The sequence below is a fragment of the Dryas octopetala genome, chromosome 2, assembly GCF_963921425.1.
Source record: "Dryas octopetala chromosome 2, drDryOcto1.1, whole genome shotgun sequence".
Classification (NCBI taxonomy): Eukaryota; Viridiplantae; Streptophyta; class Magnoliopsida; order Rosales; family Rosaceae; genus Dryas; species Dryas octopetala.
Window position 1 is genome coordinate 16776814 of NC_141367.1, and position 27085 is coordinate 16803898.

The window sequence follows — 27085 nt, forward strand, 5'->3', positions numbered from 1 at the left end:
GATTAAAAAGTCAAAATTGGGTCAACTAACCCTTTACTTAAAATCCTAAAATTTCCCCTTAATGAAAAATTTAAATAAAAATCCACAATAAAACTTAAACTTAAACTTCAAAGAGTCACATTGTGGTCAGGGTGTTACAATTTTTCACTCCTTGACAATTGATTTGGAATTAGATGTATAAATCAGATATACATTATTGGTCTATTTCTTAACAACTTAAATTTTTAAAGTCTTGTAATTGTTAAATATAGTATCATATTTTTGGTTGTAGAAGGGATTTTCAATTTGAAACATCTAATCTACATTCTTCACTTTGTTAATCTACAAGGTGTACGGTAGAGCCATACATTTCTCTCTCTCTCTCTCTCTCTCTCTCTCTCTCTTCAAATTAAATTCTCAATTTAATTTTTCGCATATAAGAGGGGGCTGCATGTGAACCTGAACATGGTATCACAACAAATAATTTATCCACTCCACTTATTATGCCCAACTTATTTATACTTACATATTCCCAAGGAATAAAATTTCGGATTTCGAGAAAATTTCGATGGAAATTTCGACGAAAATTTCGAAGATTTTTAAATTTCGACAGAAATTAGACAGAAACGACGGAAATTACTATCAAAATACGGAAATTTTGAATGAAACTTTACCATATGTTTGTTTAACATATTATTTACTACATTGATAAAAAAAACATTGAATAAACTAAATTATATAGTGTATTTCATGTGATATAAGATGAATATAATGCGCGCTGGAGGCAAATACTGTTAAATAAAATTAGTATAATGAATAAATGAAATTAGTATATTCTTTATACTCTATAAATCTATAATCTATAATCTATACGCTAAATCATAATACTAAATTTTATATACTCTATATATCCTAATACTCTTTATACTCTATAATCTATACACTAAACCCTATATATTTTATAATCTATACTCTATATTGTTTAGGATATGATATAAGATATTAGAGTTTAGGCCTTTTAGGATATTTTTAATTATTTTTTTATATAAAAATGTGTTGGGTTTAAAAATAATTAAACGAAATCTCAAAACAGCCAAACAAAACTCCAAACAATTTTTTTTTCTAATTGCCCAAAGGCCCCAAACCCCAATCAATCATAAATCTTTTTTTTTTTCTTTTTTTTTTCTTTTTTCTTTTTTTTTCTTTCCTTTTTTTTTTTTAATTTTCTTTTTCTTTTTTCTTTTTTCTTTTCTTTTTTTCTTTTTTTCTTTTTTTTTTTCTTCTTTTCTTTTTCTTTCTTTCTTTCCTTCTTTTCTTTTCTTTCTTCTTTCTTTCCTTGCTTTTCCTGTTTCCTTCCTTTTCCCCGTAGCTTCCTTTCTTTTCTTTCTTCTTTTTTCCCTTGCTTTTCCTGTTACCTTCCTTTTCCCGTAACTCTCAACATCTCCAGTCATCTTCCCTTTCAACCTCTCATTACTTTATTAGCCACCTTATCTTTCTCTCTCTCTCACTCAGTCACGCCCTGGACATATATCTTTTTCCCTCTCTTATCTCTTCTCTCTCCTCCATCTCCCTCCCCGATCTCCCTCTCTTCTCTCTGCGCCGATCTCCTCTCCCCGTACCGATCTCTTCCTCCTCTTTTCTCTCTCCCCGGCGACGACAGGTGACGAGGCCGGCTCTCCGGCCTTTTCCTCCCATCTCTTCCTCTGGTCACTGCCTCCCTGCTCAAGCCAAAAATTTCGGCGAAATTTTTCGAAATTTGTTTAATATAGTGTTAAAATTTTCATACCCTTAAAAATCAAAATTTTCAACGAAATTTCGTCAAAAATTTTGAAATTTAACACCTTGCATATTCCGCATCAGTTAATATATTATATCCACATTTTAATTTGCCTCAGGTCAAATCCGCATGAGAGGAGGTATGTTCAGAATATAAAAAATTCACATCTCATTTTTGATGCTTTGCATCATAGTGTATAAAATTTTAAATCTTTAAATATTGTCAATTAATTCTGAGATAAATATTTTCTATTGTAGACAAAATATTTTTCAAAAGAGATGTAACTTATAGATTTTATTGGGGAAAAGGGGATAAGGAAAGAAAAAAGAAAGCAGATAGATGAGGAATAAAGTATTGAATTCAAAGGTATGGACCATATATCTTGTAGTTTTATATATGTACTGTTCATGTTGATTGTTGAAGGACTCTTTTTAAGTTCCTTTGATGTATGAACAGAGGAAGAGGGGATGCGGACCAATACATGGTGGAGAGGTCCAATTACGTGAAAATGGAAGGTTTTGTGAACAGGTGGCAGACAAAAGGCATCACAAGTTGACCTTTAGATATTGACACGTCGACTATTGGATGCTGAGTTGTCAGCACTAACTCTTTTTAGTGGGGAAATAGAGATAAACCTATTTTATTTTTTATTTTTAATTAAAAATTTCTTCTGAACTTAACTCAATTGTAACCCATTATTTTACTCTTACTGGTAGTCTGGTACTTACACGGTTAGACCAACCCAAGAACTTAACTACTTTTTTTATTATTAATATTAGCTCTCAATTTATTTTTGTCCTTGGTCCTTTTATTTACACTTTTTCTGAGAAAATGATAAAATTAACCCTTATAAGTTATAATTGATGTAGGCCATTTTTTAATTGGGGAGTACTAGGGTGCCTCAATAACATGAATTTTTCATGTCAATTATAATATTTAAATTTGTTTAATATAACTCATAATTATTTGCCACATAAGTCTCTTTAAAGACTTATCTACCCTTTTTTTAAATTAAATTGCAAAATAATAAGATTTAAAAATCTCCAAATTAGAAAAACCTATAGCTAATGATCTCTAAAAAAAAAGAAACGATTTCATCAAAGGGGAGCATTTAGTTATTGAATACAAGTAGATTCCAGCCAAGAAGGCAACACAAGAGGGGAGAATGGGATCTTTGCTTTGATAGAATTAACTCAATGAAGACAAAGAAGAAGATCAAATTAAGATCTGATGTCCCCAGAGAGTTTTGCATACCACTGCAACCAGAAGAGGCAAGAGGCATTATTGTCATAGGCTGCTTTAATTAGTTGAGTAGGACATGCAATATTGGTAAACCCTTCGACCAAAAAACAACCCCAACCGTAATTTACCTAGCTAATACCTATGAAATCAAAGAGAAAACAAAAAACAAATTAATTGATTGATTGATGTAGAAGCATGTTTTTTGGACTCTTGGAGAGAAAAAATAGGTTTGAGTCTAAGAGGGAAGACTCGACTAAAATTAGTCTTGGATAGATATATAGAACCTCCTCCCTTCAACGTATTGCAATTCTTTTTTTTACAGAGATGAACAATGTTTTAGTTTTTTCAAATAACAATTTAATTGTTTTGAGTAGTGATAATATCAAATCTTAATAAAAGCAAGAATTATTGTCATTGGATTTGTGATGGGTAAGATGGTCTTTCAATAAAAATGATTTTAATTTGATATTGTAAATAAATAGTGAGCTGTATAATCACCAAACATTATATAGTGATGTGTACCAATTAATTTTTCCACATAGGATTGAGGCACAAATTAAGGCACAAATATTGAGGCCCCAAATCTTTTCCCTTTTTAATTAGGTTTTTACAGTTTTAGTTTTTTCAATTAATTAAATCTTGATGGTTAACTTTCATTAATAATGAATGAATAAATTGAAGAATCTGTAAAGTTTATTAAGACAAACCTCAAGTATTCTTAGCTTTGAATCTCTAATTTTCTTAACCAAATGTCCTAATTGACCTAAATCAACACTCCGATCGTGTAAATTTATGCTCAATTTGTTAATTTGTCCATCAACTGTTAACCAAAGCTAATTACAAGAAAATAATTGAAAAGTTTAAAACTAGAGGGACCTAATTGAAAAACAACCAAAACTATAAGCTCTAATTTTGGCATTTTCTATAACTTTTTTTCATTTCATTTTTATTTTTTTATGAGCCAGTGCGAAAAGGCGCATATAGGAGGACCCTTCAATTCCCTCATCCTCATCATCGCAAATGTCTTAGAATGACGACTGATAGCCGCCGTTGGATCTCAACGAAGTTCTGATCACCTCCAACAAAGCCTGCAACTGCTCTGGGTCATCTGGGTCGGGCGGGAGCTCCATCTTCGTCGACTACACCCTCTACCCCCTACAAGGGAAAGAAAGTAAGGGTCGGTGGTAGGGGGTTTCTGCACCCCCTACCCTCTGTTTTTTTTTTCATTTTAAAATTTTTGATTAAATTTTAGTTTTATTTTTAATAATTATTTTAGTTTTATTTTTTAAAATTATTTTAGTTTTATTTTTTGTAATTATTTAGGTTTATTATTTTTTAGAGGAATAGACCTTTTTATCCTTAAAATTGGTCATGTGTTAATTTTTAACAGAATTTATAACAGAGTTGACAGAAAATCCTTAATTGGGACTAACATTTAATTAATTATAGTCCTTAATTGAAAAATAGTAAAAATGAGATCCTCAACTGAAAATAGAGATATAGTTGGAATTATTTTGCTAAAATTTTTCCTTTTCAAAATGAGGTAAGGGTTGGCACTCTGGTGGTAGAATGAGTGGAAGAAGAGGTGGTCAGGGAGATGTTAGTTCTCGAGAAGGCCATTTTGGTTTGTCCCAGACAATTTTGAGCTATTTTGCTAAATTATTTGAAATAATGAGTGATCTTTCTATTCAACCAATTTTAGATATTTCTAAGGCTAAGCTTAATGATCATATGAATGGAATTCTAGGAGATGTTATTCAAGAAGATGAGATTCATATTGTTTATTCCAAATGCATCCATCTAAGGCTCCAGTCCCGAATGAGATGCCACCCTTCTATTTCCAGAGATTTTTGCTAATGATATTGTGCAAGCAGTCTAGTTAATGTTTGAGTCAGATGTTTTTTTTTTTTTTGAAAAAAACAATTTCATTCATATGTTTCACTTATTCCTAAAGTGCGTGACACAAGAAATATGACTCAACTGCGACTCATTAGTCTTTGCAACGTGCTCTACAAGATCAAGTCTCAACCCGTTTCAAAGTGTCTTTGTGCCTGGGCGGCTTATTTTTTATAATGTTATAATGATATGGCACATAAGGTTGCTCATTGTTTGAATACTAGAATGAGAGGTAAAACTACTTATGGGGCTCTTAAGCTTGATATGAGCAAGGCTTACAAAAGTGTTGAGTGGCCGTTTCTGGAGTTGATGATGAGGGCTATAGGATTCCGTGAAGCATGGATAAGAGTTGTCATGAGGTGTGTTCATACTGTTAGCTTTCATTTTTTCATTAATGATGTTGCCACAGGTTTATTGAGGCATCACGGGTCTACGGCAAGAGGATCCCATTTCCCCATTTCTTTTTCTTATTTGCGTGGAAGGTTTTTCCTCTTTACTGACTAATGTCAAGCTTCTGGGTCAGATTCATGGTGTGGTTGTTTGTCCTCGTGTGCCGAAAGTAAATCATCTTTTGTTTCCCAATGACAATTTTATTTTCACCAGAGCCAATATTGCAAATTGTTTATAATTAAAGCGTATTTTCTCTTGTTATAAGAAGACTTCGGGGCAAAAGATTAATTTTTCCAAAAGTCGCATTTCTTTTAGCAAGAATGTGCAAGTTGATTTGCGGGAGCAATTGGCTATATGCCATACTGTTCAATATGTTGAAAAGCATGGTGTTCATCATCTCTAATAACATAGGTCAAGCACACCTAGAAATAGGGAGTCGTGCTCGACAAAAGGCATAAGCCTAACACTCTCGTAAACTTGGAGGTTGTGCTCAGTAATAAGCTTTGATGCTGAGCTCGCAAACAAGACCAAGCTCCCTAATATAATACACATGGACGCTTGAACCTGAAACTATGGAAGATTTTGAAGCAAAGTCGGGGATCCAAAGATGCTGAAGGCATGTTAGAGGAGTGAGAGGCCAAGGTAAATGCCCCCCAAGCCTCCTAACGTCAATTTAGTCCTCTTGCTCCGAGTTCAATACTTTTTAGATGAACTCTCCAAGGAGATGTTTTGGTCTTTCTCTTATTCTAATACGTCCCACTTCCTTCATTTATTACAAGTCAAGTTACGTGGATGAGTCATGGGAGTCTTTAGCATTTAGTCTTCCACACGAGTCCTTAAAGGTATTGTGTGTAAGAGCCACATTGAGCCTTTGTGCTCATAGCCTCTATCTTTACCCTATGTCCTCGGCTTCAGCCTCAGCCTTCAACCCCAGCTTAAGCTCAACCTCCAGCCTCAGCTCTTGGCCTTAGTCTCAGCCTTAGTTTCAACCTTCAACCTCATCCCCTAGCCTTGGACTTAGCCTCACCCTCAGCCCACAGTTTCAGCCTCAGCCTTCAGCCTTAGTCCTTGACACTACTAAGCTGATGCAGGTTTGACATAAATCTTGTTCAGGGCCACCCAAGCTTAAGTATTTTATTCCTACAACCCTTTCTTGGTAAGCTCTTATCTTGATCATAGTTTTCTTATCCTTAGTAGTCCCCCAAGTCTCAATCGAGATGACCACGAGGGTCGATAAGTAATCACCTGTTCTCCTAGTTTAGGGGTCAGTAGGAAACCACTTTCCTCGCGCCATGCCTTCCGAGGCTAGCGCTTAACTATTAGGTTTGTCTATATCATGCCCGCCGATTAGTACGAAGGAAGTCGTGCATGCCGACAAGACTGTGCATACTAATAAACATCAAAGTCAAGCACACCCATAAATATAGAAGTCGTACTCGCTCATACACATAGGCCGAGCCCACCCATACACATGGAGATCATGCTTGTAATATCCCAAAAATTCAAATTTTCCTTTATAATTTATCTTGTTTTTAGATGAAATTATTAGAGATGTATAATTTTTTAAAATATTTATTTTTCATTAATGTTTATAATTTGGTTTGACCCAAAAGTTGACTATTTTAAATTATGGGCTTTTGATCTTATTTTTGGTCTCGTTAAAAAGGTCCCTAGTTCACGAGCGGATAAACTCGAATGGTTTTCGTAAATTGGAGCTACGGTTTAAAAATTACAAGCGTTCGATGGAGATAGAGATTTTAGTAATTTTAAGTTAAGGGCTTTAAAACCCCCTAAAATACAGAAATTTCTCTCATTCTCTCTCCTGACCCTCAATGCCACTCTCTCTCTCTTTTCTCTCTCCTCCCTCAATCTCGCCGGCCCCTTTCTCCGCCCGATTCTTCGTCATCCGGCAGCAGATGCCAGTGGGTTTTGGCCCATTTTCTTTGCCTCTTCTTCCTATACCCTCCCATGGCCTTGTATTAACCCAGAAACTAGCAAAACCCCAATTGGAAGAGAGAGACCCGATTGGGGAGCTTGCCTGCGACTGGGCTTTTCCAGCAGCGTCGAGGCACCTCGCCACCATCTTCTTCTTCTTCTCTTCGCAGTGAACACAAGGGTGCCCACCGATCTTGCAGCCACCCAACGACGACGACGACGACGACGAATCGACGGTTTGAAGCCGTGGTGTTCTCCCTCCGATTGACGGCGACGACCGATGGTCGCGATTCTGGTCTCAATCGACTCCTCTCGTCGAGACCTTGTTGTGGGTGTGCTTGGATGACATCAAAAGTGGGTGAATCAGAAACACCCAATTCGACCGCCGCTGCCATCGTTGCCTGCGGCGGCTGCCGCCCTTTTTTGTCGCGGCTTTGTGTGAGTGTTACTCCTCTTTTTATGTTTCTGATGCTTGTTGGGTTAATTTGTACATTTGATTGTGAACGTTGAAATTTCAGGATGAGTGCCCACTGCCACCGCGAGGTCCGCCGCATGTGGTGGAACCGATGGTCTTATTTCTATGGTTTTGCTTTCCTTTTTGATTATTTGGTCTGTCTGTATGAATTGGTGACTTGAATTATTGTGAAATTTGTGAAAAACTGAGCTAGAACTTACAGTTACCTTGAGCTCTACCGTGTGTGGTAGCGCTGGTGCTCCGATGACCACCATTCCGGGTGTTTTTGATAATCTGAATTTTGTTAATAGTTGAGAACTCTGAATTCGTGTTTTAAGTCTGGAAATCTGGTGTGGGCAGCCGCCGTTTGTGGCGGCCGACTCTAGTTCCGGCCATTGTTTGGATGCATCGTTATTTCTTGCTATCTCTAATTTCAATTGTGAATCGCTGACATTATTGGGATCGAGATTTGTTAGGTTTCTTCATGAATGAACATGGGTAAAGGAATTGAATTTCTTTTGGATATGTTAATCTAATCGAAAATTTTGGGATTTGAATTGAGGATATTTTGCTGTTTATTGCATAATTGGATTTGTTGGTTTCATTGATGTTAATGGTTTGCTAAGTGTCGAATGCTAATTGAATACTGGGAAGGATCTAATTTAGTTCAGTTTTGCTAATATTAGAATGTTAATTGGATAATTAGATTAGTAAGAATGCTAATGGTTCGCTATTAATGGAACAATTATATTATTCTGGAATGCCGATTGAGTTGATAATGGTTTTGCTGTTAAGTAATATAACTAGATCATTGTGAATTACATACTTATTTGATGATGTTTTATTTATGAACTAAATAATTGAATTATGGTGAAATGCTAGTGGGTCAAGATGATTTTGGTGATTTGTGATAAATCGGCTTGGGTTCTCGTAATAATTGTCATATTATTATTATTCAAATATTGGGAAGTTTAGAAAGGTGCATATATGCCTAATTGATTATGTACTGTGATTTTGTTTGATTGGGTTGCACTCATACGAGCTTCACGGCTTACCAGGTTTTTATGTGACCCGATGCACCATTACACGGTGTAGAGATTTGTTTTGTAGATTAACTGAGTTGAGGAGTCAGCGTGGAGAGGACAAGGCAGTGGGATCCAGTTTGAAGAATAAATTACAATTGCATTTATTTGGCTCATTAAATATATATATTTAAATATTCTTTTCTGCTGCTAAATTATATTTTAATCAATTCTGGTTTTAAATTAAAAAGGCTTACGTAGTTTAGGGACTTTGGGAATATAGTGCCGGATAGTTGGGCGTTCTACTCTTGAAATCCTTATAGTACGTGTCACACGTGCCCTGTCCGGGGCATGACAATGCTTACCAATAAGCATGAAGGTCGCGCATGCCCACGAGTCTGTGTACCAATAAAAATCAAGGCTAAGCACACCCATAAATATGGAGGTTGTGTTTGCCTATACATAGGCTAGGCCCACCCATAAACATAGAGGTTATGTGCGCCCATACACATAGGTCGAGCCCACCCATACATATGAGTGTCATGCTCGTCACCTTTTAGGAATCTCCTCTGAAGACATGATTTGCGCCGTCGAATTTATGTCCAGGACTCTTTTCAGATCCGTTATGAAGTCAACTAGGTAAAGTTCTAATGGGAATTGAACCTTGTTTCCCACAGACAGCGCCAAATGTTAATACGCAAAATTTATCATGCAATCAACCTAGCCTCTGACTTACACGTCAAAGCATACGTCAATCACCACGTCACTCTCTTTATACCTTGCACACTAAAACAAAGAACCCTAAGCGTAAGGAGCACCAGTGTGATACAGACCAAGGACTCTCTGATGCTCAAGTCAATAATCACGTACACCTTCTAGACAGTTAGGGTTGCATATATTGCCTGAGGCCTAGTGTGCCCTATTTATGGTCGAAGGTCTCCTAGTCCAATTAGGGTTCCTAACAACTTGTCGCCTAAGTCTTTGCTTAGGATAGGTCATGACTCCTTGTTCAAATATAACAAGCCTTATCATATGCTATCTCTTGCGTAAGCTGGGCCTTCCAACTAAGAAGCCTACCCTAGTCGCTTACGGACCTCACCACCTGGCCCAAGTGTAATCCTAGGCCGACACCGATACCGGGCCATCTCTAGAGCGCTTCCCTCCCAGGGCATCCCTTAGGTGTAGGCCTTCGAGACTCCCCTACAATGAAGCCCTAAACCTAGATCATTGGGGGTTGGGCCTTCCATTAGTGTCGAGGCTAAGCTATCATTAGCCTCGCATGTTCAATGCAACAAGGCCCACTCAGACCTCGCGCCTTTATGATATCAAGCATTCGCATTCATGAGTGCCAACTCATGATCCATTACAGGATACCACCCATGTCTAAGCCACGGCTAGCTTAGCCTCGCTTCTTTGGGTCACAACCTCGCTGGCTTTGGCCCACTGGTCGCCAATCCCGCCATGGGGCCTTGGTCCTTTGGGTCACCAGCCCATGTTCGAGTCTCTCCCCATCCACTAGACCTTTCGGGCCTATAGACATGTCTCACATCTCTTTGGCCTTTTTGGCCTAATCCCACTCGAACAACGGCCCAAACGTCATCCAGGCCTCGTCATTTCTAAACCCTCTATGTCTCACATCTCACATCTCCAAGACATGTCTCACATCGTTCCTATTGGCCTATTTCTAAACCCTATTGGCCTCATTGTTCCTCATCATATATCCAGGACATGTCTCACGTCTCTTGGGCCTATTTCTACGACGCGTATTTCTTCTTGGTCAAAACGGGTATCAACACCTATATATAAAAAAAGCTTAATTCCTACTTCCTTTGTTGAGGGCAGGCCATGAACATATATGGATGAAAAAATAATCTATAAGCTCTATTGTTGACCAAATTTGCAAGAGTCAGCCCCGTTATCATGTTGTTCCTCGTTGGCAGCGTCCTTGCCTAGGCTCTTTTAAGCTTAATTTCGATTGTGTTTTCCATGCCAATAGCCATGCTGGAGGTGTGGGTGTTGTCGTTCAAAATTATGAAGGCAATTTCATGGTGGGATAAGATTGGCGGTGAGTATTCCGTTTGCAGCAAGTGTGGACCATGTGGAAGCTTTAGCGGCTCTTAAGGCCGGGATTTCTTTTACTCTAACAATTACATATTAGTCCAGTACTGTCAATTGAGGGTGACTCCACGCGTGTTGTTCATGTGGTGCATAGCAATATGGAGGACTTCTCTTCTCTTATCGAATTCTTGATGACGTGCCTGATTTGTTTCATTCCTTTGGGTGCCTTTCTTTCGATCATATTCCTCGTTTAGCAGATGGAGTTGCTCATAGATTGATGAGTCTTGTCTTTGCCTACCCATATTCTCTGGCTTGATGAGTCTCCTGTTTTTATACAAGACGCTCTTCCCGAGGATCTTTGTAATGGTTCTTAAGTTTCAATAAATTTTGTTTCATATAAAAAAATAAAAATAAAAATTCTCTCCACCAAACAATTACCTCTATGATCATTAAATTGAAACTGGTGGTGGAGATTAAATATTTAGTTCGTTTTCCACCAACTACAAATGAGTAACAAATAGATTAACAAACAAACATATTTGAAACAATATATATTTTTCTCAACTTCTTAGAGTTATACAAACATTTGTGAGTCTATTTTTGAATTGATCGGACACCCTATACATAAACAAATTGGTATAAAGCCTACAACTTCTCTCTCTCTCTCACTCTCTGTTGGATCCTTTTGGTTCTAGAGAGGAAGAAATTAAGTTATACATACAAAGGCTTGAAAAATCACCACTATAGAAAACAATTTTGGCTTTTGATCACTTCCATTGTGATTTTCCATTTTCGAATATTCTGGAAAATAACCCATAAAATTAATATCATGAGTTTGGTCTGATTCTGGGTTGCTAACTTAATTGACATATTGATCTCACTTGGAAGCTTAATTGGGTAGGCCTGCAGCCAGCCTTGCTCTCAAGTCCTTTCTCAAGATTTTGCCAGAAGGAGCTTTTGGGATTTTGTCTGTGAAGAAAACCCGACCAATTCTCTTGTAGTACACCACCTACAAATATAACATGTAGCAACCATATGATCACAAAAACTTTGCTTCAATTCAAAGAATTTAATCATCAATGGCACACAACTAAGCAGACCCCAAGAAAGTAATTTTCATAATTATGACCCCTAGAAAGTACTTATATATGGTACACAACTTCATTTATTTCTAACAAATTATATTGATACATCATTTGCTCAATAAAGTTGGCACATCATTAATTTGCTGAATGAAAGCCTGTCTTATAATTTATCCAATATTTCGGTGATGGAAACCCATGGTACTGCCTAATAACATACATGCGTCTGAAAGTCAAAGGTTATGCATGTGGCATCTAATAGTGAAATATTTGACAATTACATGACACTAATGAGACTTCTCTATCACTTTGTTTGGCCGGAGAACAAAACCAGCTGGACTGATTGCAAAAGAATATACCAAGAGAATATATATTGATTAAACTTATGCGGTTATGCCACATGTGTTGTCCTTGTTCTGGGGTTTAGCTAACCTTTCGGCCACTTAAAGTGATCAACTAATTAAGTGGCCAAAAAAAAAAGTAATCAACTAATTAATCATATTAACAGGCCCTGCAGTACTTGTGGTCCAATTAGCTAGCTAGCTAGCTAGCTAGGTGTTTCCAATCCCATTCCCAATTAAAACCCATTGCTTCCCAGTGTAAGGTAAGGAATTGAATAAGGTACCTGTTTTGAGATGTATTGCTTGATTTCATCCTCGGAGATCTTGGAACCGTTTGATCTTACAACAAATGCAACAGGAACTTCTCCTGCAGCCTCATCCTTCATCCTGATTGAACCAACACATGTTTAACAACTTATTAGAATATTTACACTAATTATTGGTGATTGTCAAAGTAATAATCTAAAGCGTTGGTTTGTAACTCTAGTAGTTAAAAATATACATATTTGATCTTGTTTTGAATCTCTTCCCACAATACTATTCAATAAAATAAAAAATAAAAAAAAGAAATAACTCAAAACGCTTTTTATTTGTTTTTTTATAGATAAAATATTAAAACTAATGATCATCAGATCTTGGTCTCTTATAGAGGTAAAACTTACATAAAATTCATCCATACAAGTAAGTCCTATTTATTTTCTAAGACATGTGATTAGCAATATGAACAAATAAACATTTTAAAGTTAAGACATTTAATATATAGAGGTAAGTATAGAGGTACATTAAAACTATTTGTAGGTTAAATTTAATTAACTCCTGTGAGACGCACGTATTTGCATTCCATTTTTATTAGAAAGATGATCCATGAATGGTAAGTTCAAAAAGTAATGAGGTTAATGAGGTAGGGTGAGTACTTACGGAACAACAGCAGCATCAGAGAGGTTGGGATGGGAAATCAACATGGCTTCGAGCTCGGCGGGGGCCACTTGGAAACCTTTGAATTTGATGAGTTCTTTTAATCGGTCAACGATGAAGAGCTCATCATCATCGTCGATGTAGCCTATATCACCTGTGTGCAACCATCCCTCTTTATCTATGGTCCTCTCTGTTGCCTCTGGGTCATTAAGGTAACCTGCACCATCACCAATCAATAATTAAGCCCAGCCCAGTTCAATTTATATATATATATATATAATTGAAATAATATTGATCATAATTTTTTTTTTTTTTGACTAATTTTACAAGAATAATTTTTTATTGATGTTCTAAAATATAAACGGTTCTGATTATTAAATAGTAGGTCCGAAAAAAGATGTCTTCATTTCTCTTAATATAGACTACTCATCATTTAATTATAAACCAAAGTATGATGTTATTATCCTCATATCCGTAGGGACAAAAATTATAATTTTCAAACTCAACGTGTATCAATTGACAAGTTTTTGGAGCGGTCTAGTCATGTATTAGTTCATTTCATAATCTACATTTTGTGTCTTATTCTGATGATACTGGCCCTGATGACCTTTGGCCTTCCGTACAAGTAACACAACCCTTTTTTTTTTCTTGGTCCCTAGTCGTTAATTTTTACAAATAATGAACGAAAAAGACAGATCGAGACTTTAAGCATAAATACCACCAAATAATCGGAAAATTAGGAAATAAAAATTAAAATGCATGCATCACTTGGGTTGTTGAGCTGAAAATGAAAATGTGGGTCGCTTGGTAAAGAAGAGGTCTTTCGCAAGGACCATGGACTTGGTTAAGAGGAAACAAAAGGAATTGCTGTCTCTTCACCAATATTTCTAACCAATCAAACACAAGTACACAACTATTATATAAATATCATAATATAAAAATATTTCTTTTGTCAAGTAGTCTGTTTGCTGGTTTATCAATTTTGTTTTGTTAATCTACAACAATCCTTTATAAAATTTGAATTCAAGATTTATTTTTACAAAAAAAAATAATAATAATAATTTAGTGTCACCACTAGATCAAATGGTCATTAATTGTTAATTTATTATCTAAATAAAATTAACAATCTGAATGATTGATTATGTAACTTCATATATGTTTGGATATTATACATACATATATATATGTATATATGTATTTTATCATATAATAAATACATAGATTATTTACAACCATTTTCAAATTCACCAACTTGGTTATGGAAATATTTAAAATTAAGTAGATCCTCTCTCTATCTGAGTCATTTTCTCCATCTTTGTAACTTTTGACTTTTTAAATTATAAACTACCAATTCTGTAGAATACTCAGTCATGAATATGTAGATCTTAATGTATCGTGTAGCAGCTGGTTGCTTAAAGTTTAATCCTATTTTATTTGCCAAACAATATTATATCTTCATCTAGTTCTAATCGAATTGGAATGAAGCCTTTGATCATAAATATTAGTTAAACAGTACCTAAATAGCATTCATGGCAACTGACAAGAATACAAGACATATATTTATTAAAGAAAAAAGTAAAATTTGGTTCAAAACTTCAAATATACTAGCTGATCATGATATTTTTAGTTAAATCCCCCAAATACAAAATAAATCTATGAAAATAAATAAATACTTTCTTAATTATTAAAATTGAGTAGTAACAAGGATGGTGGCCGGACAATATGTGTTTACCTTTCATAATTTGGCTGCCTCTGATGCAAATCTCTCCAGCTTGATTACGTGGAAGAGAAGCACCCGTATCAGGGTCGACGATCTTCATCTCAGCATTTCTTACCACGGTCCCGCATGCACCTGATTTTATCTCGAATGGCTCCTTTGCAAATGCCAAGCACATTGACAATACAGGCCCTGCCTCTGTCATTCCATAACCCTGTACAAATTTGGAAATTACATATATACCATTAAATATTATTTCATAATCCCAAGTTAGTAGTGAGGCTGGCCTTTTGGCCTTATTCATGACTCGTTCAAATTTTAATTCCAATCAAGACATGACTCAAAACAGTATTGTAAAATTTTTATTTCTAAAAGCATGTTTGAAAATTGAAAGTACTTTTGGTCTTGTGACATTTTGTTTAGGCAAACAAAAGTGCTTCTCTAAAGGTATCATCATTATCATGTGATAAGAAAAATTTTAATGTTACTAAAAATTTCTAACGAGCAAAAGTGTTTTCTACAAAAGCTTTTTTTAAACATGCCCTAAATACTTTCATAATTATATGGACACCGATGAGCTGGGAATTTAATGCTTTTTGTAACTGTGTATTCCAGCAACACACTGTGACAAAATGAACATTGAATGCGTGGATTTGTCCTAATTAATACCAATTTATACAAGCATTATCAGGTATAGTTTGTCATGCTAATTGCATGCATATACAGAGCAGTAGGGCACACACATGACACATGCTACATCACTCGTTAATGACAGGTAGATTTGTAATTATAACCATGTTGTAAATCCAGACAGAATAAAAATATCCATATTGGAAGTCAAACGTACTATGACATATTAGAAGCAAATAGAAGGGTGTCAAATCAATATAGTTGGCCAAATCGATTGCGCCCCATGCACAAGTAGTTAAAAAGAAAACTAGAATCTAAAAAGAAAAAGTAAAGCGTGTGTGAGACTCAGTGAGAGAGAGAAATTGGGCTGATAGGAAGAAAGGTTTTATTAATTAGTTCACTACTCAAATTAGAAAAAGCTTGTGGATGAGATTCAAAAGAATATTACGAACCAATATAAAAGAATAGATCCCATCAAATGGGATGGTGGGTAAAATGGTAATTTACATGCGCACTGAAAGAAATTGGGGATGAGACCAAGGACTGGGGATGAGACGAAGGACTGAGGAGATGGGGAGAAATTAATAAAAAAAAAACTTCATCAAGACTCATAATTAATTACCTGTCCAAGTTTGGCATTAGGCAGCTTGGCTCTCACAGTATTCTCAAGCTCCTTCCCCATCGGCGCCGCCCCCGACATCACCGTCCTTATTGACGACAAGTCGGAGCGGTGCAGGTCGGGGCTCTTGGCAATGGCCAAAACGATCGGCGGCACGAACGGTGCGATCGTCACCTTATATTTCTCAACAAGCTCCAGCAACTTGTTGATCTCGAACTTCTGCATGATCAGAATCGCCGCCCCGACTCGGAGCCCGCAGAGGAGCACCGAGTTGAGGGAGTAGATGTGGAACAGCGGCAGCACGCAGAGGATCACGTCCTCTGCGTGAAAGTACAGGTTCGGATTCTCCCCGTCCACCTGTTGAGCCACGCTGGTTACTAACCCCTTGTGGGTTAACATAACTCCCTTGGGGAGCCCGGTGGTCCCGGACGAGTATGGCAGCGCCACCACGTCATCCGGGTTTATTTTGACCGCGGGGATGTCGTTCTCATCCGCCGCTGTCATGTCAGAGAAATTCAGGACGGTTGTATCATCGTCCTGTGAAGTTTCGTAGTGATCAATGCACATAATTTTGACGTCGTTTTGTTTGGCGAAGTCTTTGACTTTGTCCACGTAGGCGGCTTGGGTGATGATCAGCTTGGCCGTGGAGGCCGCGGCCTGCTTGGCCACCTCGGACGGAGTGTAGAAGGGGTTGGCGGTGGTGCTGACGGCGCCGACGTACGACGCGCCGAGGAACGCGAAGACGAATTGGGGGCAGTTCTGGAGGAGGAGCATGACGACGTCGTTTTGCTGAATGCCTAACTTGTCGAGCCCGGCGGCGACCTTGCGCGACGTGAGCTCGACCTCGGCGTAGGTGTAGGTCTCGCCGGTGTTTCCGTTGATTAAACAGGGGCGGTCCTGGAATTGGGAGATGTTTTCGAAGCAGTAGGTGTGGAGGGGGAGGTGGTTCGGGATGTAAATGTCGGGGAGTTTGGACCGGAAGATGAATTGATCATTGTCTTGTTTGTACTCCATTATTGGTGTGTTTGGTTGAAGAGAAAGTGAGAGAAAGAGAAAAGGAAAATTAGGGTGAGGATTGGGTTGGTTTTAGCTCTCTCCCTGGTTTTTGGTTTGAGTTTTGGTTGGAATAATATACAAGTAGGTGGTGATGGTAGAGGGCCTTGGAGGGAGCTGGTGAAATGGACTTTCTTGGTATTACAACATTTGTTAAGGGCAGAACATGACCAATGAGGTCCAATTCAAACATTACCAACCCTTTGGGTCACAAGGCTGTCACAACAACACTTAACACCACCAACAACCCCATCCTAATGTACACAATTTTTTTCACTTTCTTTAAATCAGCACACAATCATGTACACGTGGCATACAATGAGTGGCTGAGCGGGAAGATGCCTGTGATTTGCGTTGTAGAGGGTGTGATGAAAATTGGGGGTTGGTGAGGGATATTTGGAGGGTGGAAAGTAAATGGATTTGGTTGTGTGGGGGACACGTAGGAGTGGAAGCCTCCATTGGGGTGCCACGTAGGAGGTCTCACCTAACGCAGAGACAGAGAAAGGGTTTACCCGTCCACTGGTTGGAGAGTCTAGTAAACGACACCATTCACCTACTACAACTGACGTCGTACTGGCGTCACTCACTCACTACAATTGGCTCAGCTTCTCATTCATGCAAATTTGTTTTTGTATTCGATTTTTCTCTTCCTAATTTAGTAATTTCATTGATCCAGTTTATTTTGTAATCTAAAGAATCGTCCACTTTTTACCAACTACGGGTTGGACTTGCTGGTTTAAGAGATAAGAAATAATTTGGAGGATTTGGTTTAGCTCTTTGGGCCATGCCTTTCATATTTGGTTACCAAATTTCAGGTCCACAATTTATTAAATTAATAAATTACCATGCATGGCTTGAAGTTCTAGCCATATATTGTTTTAACTGCAAGACATGTGAGTATTAAAAGATCATATGAGCATTTAGGTATCTAAAAAAGATTTAGATTCCTGTGTTTTTGTTTTTTTCAATCTTAATGGTGCAATTTATATTAAAAAATTTATCTAACTCTATTCTTATTAAAAAAGTGTTACAAATTCATTTTATCTTTGTTCCATACCATCGACTGATAAAGACATGATTAGAAGAATTTAATTGGGATTCTAATGAATTTTAAAAGAATTTAAAAGTTCATATAAATCTAGAGGTATTCAATTCAGATTTTGATGGATTCCATATAAATCTAGGTGTATTCACTTCAGAATTTGATTGATTTCATTAAAATCTAGGTGTATTCTGAAGCTTTCATTTGATATCAGTTTGATATATCTATTAGATAATTAATTTAGATCGAGTAGTAGTATCAATGTGGTACAGAAAAAGAGAAACTACAACTATAAGCAACCAAAACAATTTAACATGTTGCTTGAAATAAGAAAGTCATGGGTTTAAAACTTATAGAAACAAATAATCAAGCTTCCTTTGTTGGAAGATGTCTTGGATTCAAAATTCATGATCGATAGTTGATTAATCAAAAAACCACAACGCATGTTTTGCATTCCCGGTATGGGTTATGTGGATTGTCTGCTCTTATATAATAAAAAAAAAATTAGGGCAGCCAACTTAAAGTTTATTGGTAATGGTTGAAGAGACCAGTGACTTTGTAAACCACTATATAAGGCTTATAGGTCAAATATGACCATATATGATATATACTATACACCAACGTTGAAATTTCTTTAATGTTCCAACGTCTATTTCAAATAAATATCCTCTATTTAAACCCCTTAATGATCTCGATCTCTCTTCTCTTATAAGAAAAAAAAAAAAAAAAATCTTTCTAAGAGTGTTGTTCTAATTTATTCAATGCTCTTTTGAGTGGGCATCGAACAATTTCTTCAAACTCTTCCTCCAAAATAATGAATCAATTTGTTCTACCTACAATTCAAATAGTAGGAGCTAGCGTACACTTATAATTACAAATTTGGATTCAATTATGTAAAATAAATTTAAGGATTTATGTATTTGATTCACACTTAAAAAGTTTTAAGAATCCATTTTATATTTTACTCCTTACCCTTGAATAATAAATAGAGTTAATTACACTTACACCCCCTGAGGTTTATCGACTTTTCACATACACCCCCTGGGGTTTCAATAATTACACATACACCCCCTGAGGTTTTAAAACTGTTACATATAACCTCCTACAGTGAGACGAAAATGATGAGAAATTATGCAAAAAAGCATGCTAAAGGATTAAATAGCCTAATAAGATTATTCAAGGTATAAGGTCCAACCTGAATACAAATATTTTCTTTTTTATTTATTTATTTATTTTTCTTGTAGGGGGTTATATGCAACAGTTTTAAAATCTCAGGGGGTGTATGTGTAATTATTGAAACTCCAAGGGGTGTATGTGAAAAGACGATAAACCTCAGGGGGTGTAAGTGTAATTAACTCTAATAAATACATAACTAAGATTAAAGTTAAGTAGAAATAAGAAGAGAAAAACAAGTAAAATCTAAATCCTATAATCAAAATTGTTAAATCCAGAAGGCTTGGTGGGGTGCTATAACCTATAACACTTAAATATTATTTTCAGGTGGCAAATTAAACTACTTAAGGACAAAGTTATTACACGCACTACAACAAAAATGTCGATAGATATCAGTCGTAGACTGATATCTATTTGAGTAGCCGTTTGATATAGCGCGTCGTGATATCTAATGTTCACATTTTAGATATCAGTTTTAAACTGATATGTAAACATTGTTTATATATCATTTTTTATATTATTTCTGATATCTATAAAATCCGAATATCAATAGTTCTAATCAATACATATCGTATTTGAGGTAGAATATGATATAAAACCATGATATCAATATCAGGTTTGAGGTAGAATATGATTTAAAATCTTGGTATCAATATCAGATATATGATAAAATCTGATATGTAATCTCGATATCAATATCAGGTATAGAACATACTCTGATATTTAAATATTGTTTATATATCAAATCTGAGAGAGAATCTGATATCAAAATGACATAACATTTCAGTTTTTAAACCAAAACTGATATTATTTATTATTTCAAGTTTTAAAAAAAGATTTGGAATGTATGATATATATTAGTTTTTTTTTCACCTAAAAAGGATATCAATGAATTAAATATACAATTGTGCCTGTATTTTGAAATGGCCTGAAATTTGTGCAAGTATAAAATCTTTCATTCCCATATATTTCATATTTTAAGCACCAATAACATTCAAAGTACCCAAAAAGGGATTACAATATAATATCCAACAAGTAGTTCTATAGTTAAGGAAATACATAAAGAATTACTAAGGTATGACTGATGGTACTAATTTGAAGATACAAAAGCTGACAACTTCATCTAGCTAGTGGAGTAGAATCATTCACATCTTAAAGTTGTGTTGATTGAGACTAAATATACATAAGCTCTTCTCATGAACACTAGACCTGCAAAAGCATAATGCAATGGTCTTTAATATTATTGGCTAATATACTGAACAAATGGTCCAAGATTTAAAACAAAATCACAACAATACACACAAGGAAAGAATCTATATCCAATGTTGTACATAAAAAATAAAAAAGTTGATAGTGATGAAAATATATATATATATTAAGGTTTTGACAAGGTTAAAAATATCAAGAGTTGTTTACAACACAACCAAGAAAATATATGAACTATGATACTCATCTACAACTTTGACATACCCAATTCTTGAAGCTTTAGCAAAGTTACTAAGCCATTTATAAACATTATAAAATCATAGACAAGCAAGACCAAATGGAATGGCAGGTACATTTAGAAATGGCTTCATATTCAGTAATAACTAGATAAGAAATAAATGAACAAAAATTATGTTATTTTTTTTTATACAATTTACCATGAAACTCAAAGTAAAAAAAAAAAAAAAGCAGAATGAGGTGAGGAAACAAGTATTAAAGTACTATAGTAGGACACCTAAGTAACTCATTTCTTTCTTCATGTTTTCAGTTTAATAGGAAGGTAGTTTATACTGTTATCTTTACTAGTCATACAAAACTCTCACGTAATCTTCTCAAAGATTAATACTTAAACATTTTCTATTACCATCAGAACTTGTGTAAAGGCATAGCACTCATAAAAAAATGACTTCAAACCAATTAAGTCCCAAATTTCTTGATAAGCTACTTACATACAGCCCAAAGGCTAAGATTTAACTCAAAACAACTACAAGCAACTGGAAATTAAAAGTATTTATGGTAGTGAGAAGCTACAATGCCAAATTATTAGCCAAGTAACTCAAAACTCTCACAATACGAAGGAAAGGTAAACAACTTCCACATATAGTTATTTAAAACCCTTGTGTGCCTTTGATTAAAATGACCAAAAAACCCTTTTGATGCTTATATAACCTAGAACAGTCTCAAATAGAAATAGAAAATTAAAAAAACAAGTAGAGGGAAGTAAATTCTTCCATCACATAACTTCAGTGTCTTAGTATGTCTCAGTAGAGGCAAGCATATAAGTAGAAACGCAAATATGGAATAAGTAATCTTGAAACTAGCACACACTATTGGTAAAATATAATTAGGTTACACAATGAACTATAAAAGCATATTTAATTAATATGGTGTAACATAAAGTCTAAGGGACTGCATAATAGAAAAATATTGACAAGGTTTTTTGTACAATAGTATTGACAAGGTTTTTTGTTTAAATCACTCTTTAGCATGTCTAGTACATATTCCATAAGTATCAGATCATAAGCATGACTCAAAATGACCAAGTTACACTCAAAATCCCTTTAAATTCATTAAATTATAGTTGTTTCTAGTGCTGCAGAAATTTCTGCTAGCAAGTCCATCTTAGAAAATTCACAACAAATTCAATACAAGTCCGAATTACTTGGTTCTTGTCCTAAGACAAACATTAGTAAGTCTAATTTCAAACCCGAGTTTGATTTGAACCTTACAACATAGATTTCATACAATATTAAACCTAGGCAAGGGAAGGTCCAGAAAATTACCAAGTATCAAAATAAATGATATCTACATATCAACTTTCTCAAAGATGTCATAGATATTCAAAATTTGACAAGATAAGCTCAAGCATAAAAAAGAAATAAAGTGTTCAACTAACCTGGATGACAAGGTTTCTGAAATCAACTTTTTCTCTTTATTTTCTACTTTTGTATTTACATAGAGTGTGCTAATGAGGTAAGTTGTCCAACTTCCCAACAAGCCAGAGAAGAGGTAAAAGAGTATGCCTGAGAGCATGCCCAACTGTGAGAATGAGTATGGCAGAGTAAGCAGAACTTAAGCCACCTAATCAAACACACATACACACATTACAAACAAACAAACAAACCATTAGAACCCACCAAAAAATAAAAACACATAATGAACAAACAAAGATTACCCATTTCAAATTATATAAAAAAAATAGAGCAAAACTATAAAAGAAAATTAAATCATAGACAGAGTATACCAAAGACTTGCACCTTTTCGGCCCTTATCTCTAGCCCATATTAACATCACCTGCAATGAGAATGGAAATCAATTAATTTATAAATAAAGATATAGAAAAAGGCAGTGGGAATGATCTTTATTACCCTATACCTATTCCCAAGTAGTTAAACTAGGAAACCAAGCCCATTATGAGAGGTGGACAAGAAACGATGATATTTGGTTAACTAAATTGGGTCTTTTATTAAGCTTCATGTAGAAGTAGTTATAGTATGAAAAGTTTTGCAGCATTTTGAGGTGAAACCACATTTAAAAAAAGAACTACATGTAAATTTAGAATTCCATTTAATCAAATTTACCTAGTATGACAAACCTACAACAAATGAGACCATATATATAAACTATCAGTACACATTTTTCCAAAACCAAGAAGAGCACACATAAATAAGAATATTAACTTCTATACATCAGTTGTGACCTTATTATTTTTAGGAAACAAGAATGGTAGAATCATATCCCATAGCATTTATATTCAAAGAAATAATAGATATGGAGTACCTGCTTATGGCTAAGTTCTCAGCAACTAAAACATTAAAGGATGGGATGGAAAGATAGAAATTGGTTGTCCCAATGAGCCCCCTCCCTGCTGTATTTCATTCAAGTTCAGAAAAACATAAATAAGTTCAAAAATTCTAGATAAAAAAAGAAAGCACAAAACTAAATCCTTAGAAAAGCACTTTAAGGTGAAACCGCATTCAGAATCACATAGGAAAGTAAAAACACAAGACAAAGAGAGAGAAAAAGCAGTAACAGAAACTAGAAAACAACCAAGCAAGCAGCACAGTTCCATTGCTCAAACCGAGGATAATTTTATAAGAGAATGTTGTCCCATATATTCTGTACAAGCAAAATGCCACTTATTCCCATAAATAATCATGAAAAAGACCCTTTTAACTTTTAAACAAATTTCAAAAGAAGAATCCACTGAAGGAGCCTTAACTTCACTGCTAATTTTTCCTCAACATACTTGCATGCTTCCCTCATAGCAAGCTGTACACAACGAGATACATGGTTAAACATAAAGGGGTTCTTTTACAATTGAAAAGCATCGAGCAGTAAGCCACAAAACATTTCACTTAAAGAGCACTTGGATGCAGTTCATAAATATTAAAACACTAACAAACAAAAATAATACTCACTCTGTAACCACTAATATTTGCTCTCTGCAAAATAAACCATAGATTACCAAGCCACCCATACAGAGGGATTCATCCAATACAAATTATTTCATGATCTAATTACCCTATTCTCCATAATTTAAACCCTACAAGTCATAGCAATTTATCTAATGGGCTAATATCATAACATAACTGATTTGATCTACTATAAATTTAGTATAAAATTTTCAGATTTCTCGTTGAAGGAGAGAAATAAAACAACTAAACCCTAGACCCATTCATAAAATCAATGAAAAATTGGTTTTCAGAATTAGCAGCTGAAAATGGTCACAATTCATGAACAAATCGAAGAAAAAACATGAAGAGAAACCCAGAAAAAAAAAAATTAACACTTACCATAACCTGTATATCGAGAGGATCTTGAAGCGGCGACGGCGACGAAAAGAGAGAGGCTGGGGTGCGACTGGTCAGGTGAGACGTGCGTCTGCGAAGGGAGAGGCTAAGAGTCAGAGGGTGAGAGAGAGACAGAGAAGTGAGAGTGACAGAGACAGACGAACTCACTAGGAAGTCTGGGAGTGGCGACAACGACGGCGACGGCAGGTGTGTGAGGCTGAGCTGAGAGAGTTTTTGCGACTTGCGACTTTGCGAGAGAGAGAGAGACAGAGAAGTGAGAACTGACCTAGGTTTTAATTTTTTAGTATATATAGAATTTGTGTTTAAGTGTTGGGAGCTAGGTTAAGTGTTAGAAAAAAATCATTACATATCAGGTATGTTTGGGTGTTAGGACAAAAAAATTATAAGTGGTATGTTAAGATATCAGTTAATAGTTTAGATTGATGTCTTTATAAATTCTTAGAAAAAAGGAAATATTATATATCAGTTGAAAAAAATCATGTGATATCTAATAGACTTTAGAAATCAGCTAAAAAATTAACTGATATTATAATTTTTACAATATCAGTCAATTTCAAATCTAATATAAAATTGGTGATATCTATTGACAATTTTGTTGTAGTGACGCCTCAACCGCATTCTATGTTTTCTTCCAAAGTAGTATTCGATCATCAGCCATATATATTTTCCATAACTATAGGGATGAGAACTTGTATATTAAGTATTGTTTTATATATGCATATATGGGTCTACTTAATTTGGAACCAGGGACAGAGCCAAGATTTAGAACTCGGGGCCCGGGGGCTAAACTAAAAAAAACCTCGAAGGTACTAGGAAATTTCATTAATAAATAAAAAAGATACACCTAGTTAGGGGGGACATAGTGAGCCATATCCCTCAAAATGCATATCTATACAAAAACATAGACTAAAAAACAACAACAAAACAATGAAACATGCAATGCAAATATAAGAGAAAAGAAAATGTGTTTGCTCTTGCTGAGATGAAAACGTGCTTGCTGCCTTTGCTGGGAATGATGGGTGAGTGGGTGATGTTTTGTATTTTTTTTTAAGTGAGACTTAGAGTCCAGTCCATTCTATGAGTTTTTTTTAGACTAAGACTGATAATGATTTAAGATTTTTAATCAAGTTTCCACCCAAAATTTCAGAATTAAAACCTAACATGCAGGTTTTACAAAGCCCACTATACACCCTAGGAGGGAAAATACTCTTCAAATCGGGGGAGGACTCTATTATAAATTAAAAGGATTTTCTTATAAATTAAAAGGATTTTCTTATAAATTAAAAAGATTTTATTATGAATTAAAACAATTTTCTTATAAATGAAAAAAACTTTCTTATAAATTAAAAAAACTTTATTATGAATTAAAAGGATTTTCTTATAAATTTTAAAAGATCATCGGTTTCCATATAAAAACTGTTTTTCTAAAGTATTCAAGCTTAATTATCTTTTTTCTTAATTAGGGTGGGGCCGATGGGCTGGGCTTTAATAGATACATAGCTTTTAAAAAAAATAAAAAATTATGGGGTGCTGGAGCACGTCTAGCCCCCTACAATCTGTTCCTATTTGGAACTCATTTTATTTACAACAAGTAAAATACTAACATATATATTGCACATTATTTGGGATCCCTAGCATTTTCTAGATAGATAGATTTCTTCTTAAAACATGGTCAAGTGATAAAAAGGGGGCAAAAAAAAAACGGACAAAGGTTGTCAATTCGGTTAAGTTTAATCAATACTTCTCGTTAATCCACCCTTTACCCCTTGAACAATCATCAGCCAGCCTTTGTTAACGTTTTACCTAAAAACAAGACCAGATCTATCCCTCAAGTTGATTTGCAATAAACAAGTTTAATATCATGATCATGAGTACGATGCTTTGCAAATGATACTGTTCTTTGAGGTATTAATAATATTCAACAGGGTATGTACTATGTAGTGTGCAGATCTGTTAGTTCTTGGAAATGAGTTTGGTCTTTGGAGTATAATTAATCCAAATATTAAACAGGTTAATTAATTAGTTTTGGATTAGTAAAGCCTGCAAACAGACACATATGCATCACGAGTCTGACCTTTTTATTTTGCCTCTTAGAGCTTTAATTAACTCACTCATGCATTGCTGAATTAGCACTGTTCAGATTTGGAAAAAAAAAAATTAATAATTAATACTCCAAAATAAACCAACCTTAAGTTAGCTAACTCTCAAGTCAGCCTAGCTTTGTTGTTTTCTCTTGCCTTTTCTGGTGTTTAATGAAATGAATTGACTCTCGACCAAAAAAAAAAAAAAGGTTAGCCAGCTAACGCTCAAGTCAGCCTTGCTAGCTACCCATTAGCTAGCCAAGCCTTTTTTTTTTTTTTTTTTTTTGGGTCTGAAGCTAGCCCAGCAATGCAAAGGACATATGAGCTCGATTGTGATTATCATCTGCACCCCCATAATGTTGGACCAAAATTGAGCATCCAATTAACACAAACGTAGCAATCTCACCTACTTTAATTTGCTCAATCTCATCATGTTGACATGCACGTGATAAATTAAGTGGCTTGTTCCCGAGTTGATCGTTTCGTGTGGATAGATTTTTTCTAAACATAAGGTAGGTGAAGAATTTCTTATTACTAGAAAACAGGCCTAATGTCACCCCACATAGGCCAGCATGGCTTTTAATACACTTTAGGGCCACCACAGAATTAATGAGGTAGTTGCATGTGATCACAAAAGTGCCCAAGTTGATCCTTTCTTTAATTATCTTTGTGGTTGTTGTGATCGAACTCATATGAATCATATCATCCATGGGAAGGAGAATGCAATAAAGTTGATGAACACAAAAGACAATGTACAAAATGTGAGCTTCAAGTATATATGGTTCTCTAGAGCAGATGACCACTTAGTGCATGCAGATCACTCGACCCTGTGTTTTTATAACTTTCGAGCACTTAGTGCCGCTTTCTTCATTGTTTTTTA

General features: G+C 35.3%; 1 protein-coding gene and 2 long non-coding RNA genes across 5 annotated transcripts; 1 reads left to right on the plus strand and 2 right to left on the minus strand.

The window, feature by feature from the left end:
* The first annotated feature begins 7044 nt into the window (after positions 1–7044).
* Positions 7045–8895, plus strand: LOC147293532 (uncharacterized). Its single transcript, XR_015120622.1, has 2 exons — positions 7045–7657; positions 7738–8895. It is a non-coding gene; the product is annotated as an uncharacterized LOC147293532 (long non-coding RNA).
* Positions 8896–11260: 2365 nt separating this feature from the next.
* Positions 11261–17795, minus strand: LOC147293533 (4-coumarate--CoA ligase CCL1-like). The gene is made up of 5 exons (XM_086234389.1): positions 16061–17795; positions 14824–15022; positions 13095–13308; positions 12461–12563; positions 11261–11762 (listed from the first exon to the last, which is right to left on the minus strand). Exons 1-5 carry the CDS (start codon positions 17069–17071, stop codon positions 11643–11645), a joined length of 1647 nt encoding a protein of 548 aa, XP_086090515.1. The 5' UTR covers positions 17072–17795; the 3' UTR covers positions 11261–11642.
* Positions 17796–20259: 2464 nt separating this feature from the next.
* On the minus strand, positions 20260–24151 carry LOC147293534 (uncharacterized). 3 transcript variants are annotated; one of them, XR_015120680.1, is made up of 6 exons: positions 24107–24151; positions 23361–23582; positions 23091–23178; positions 22555–22604; positions 22207–22391; positions 20260–20534 (listed from the first exon to the last, which is right to left on the minus strand). It is a non-coding gene; the product is annotated as an uncharacterized LOC147293534 (long non-coding RNA). The 3 variants fall into 3 exon arrangements; XR_015120679.1 differs by having other exon boundaries at positions 22568–22604; positions 23091–23582; XR_015120678.1 differs by having other exon boundaries at positions 23091–23582.
* Between the last annotated feature and the right edge of the window lie 2934 nt (positions 24152–27085).

Coding starts and splice junctions, on each gene's coding strand:
- LOC147293533 (XM_086234389.1), bottom strand. CDS start 17,071: ATGGAGTACAAACAAGACAATGATCAATTCATCTTCCGGTCCAAACTC. Junction 12,564..13,094: donor TCTGATGCTGCTGTTGTTCC/GTAAGTACTCAC, acceptor TGGTTCAATCAG/GATGAAGGATGAGGCTGCAG. Junction 11,763..12,460: donor AGCAATACATCTCAAAACAG/GTACCTTATTCA, acceptor TTATATTTGTAG/GTGGTGTACTACAAGAGAAT.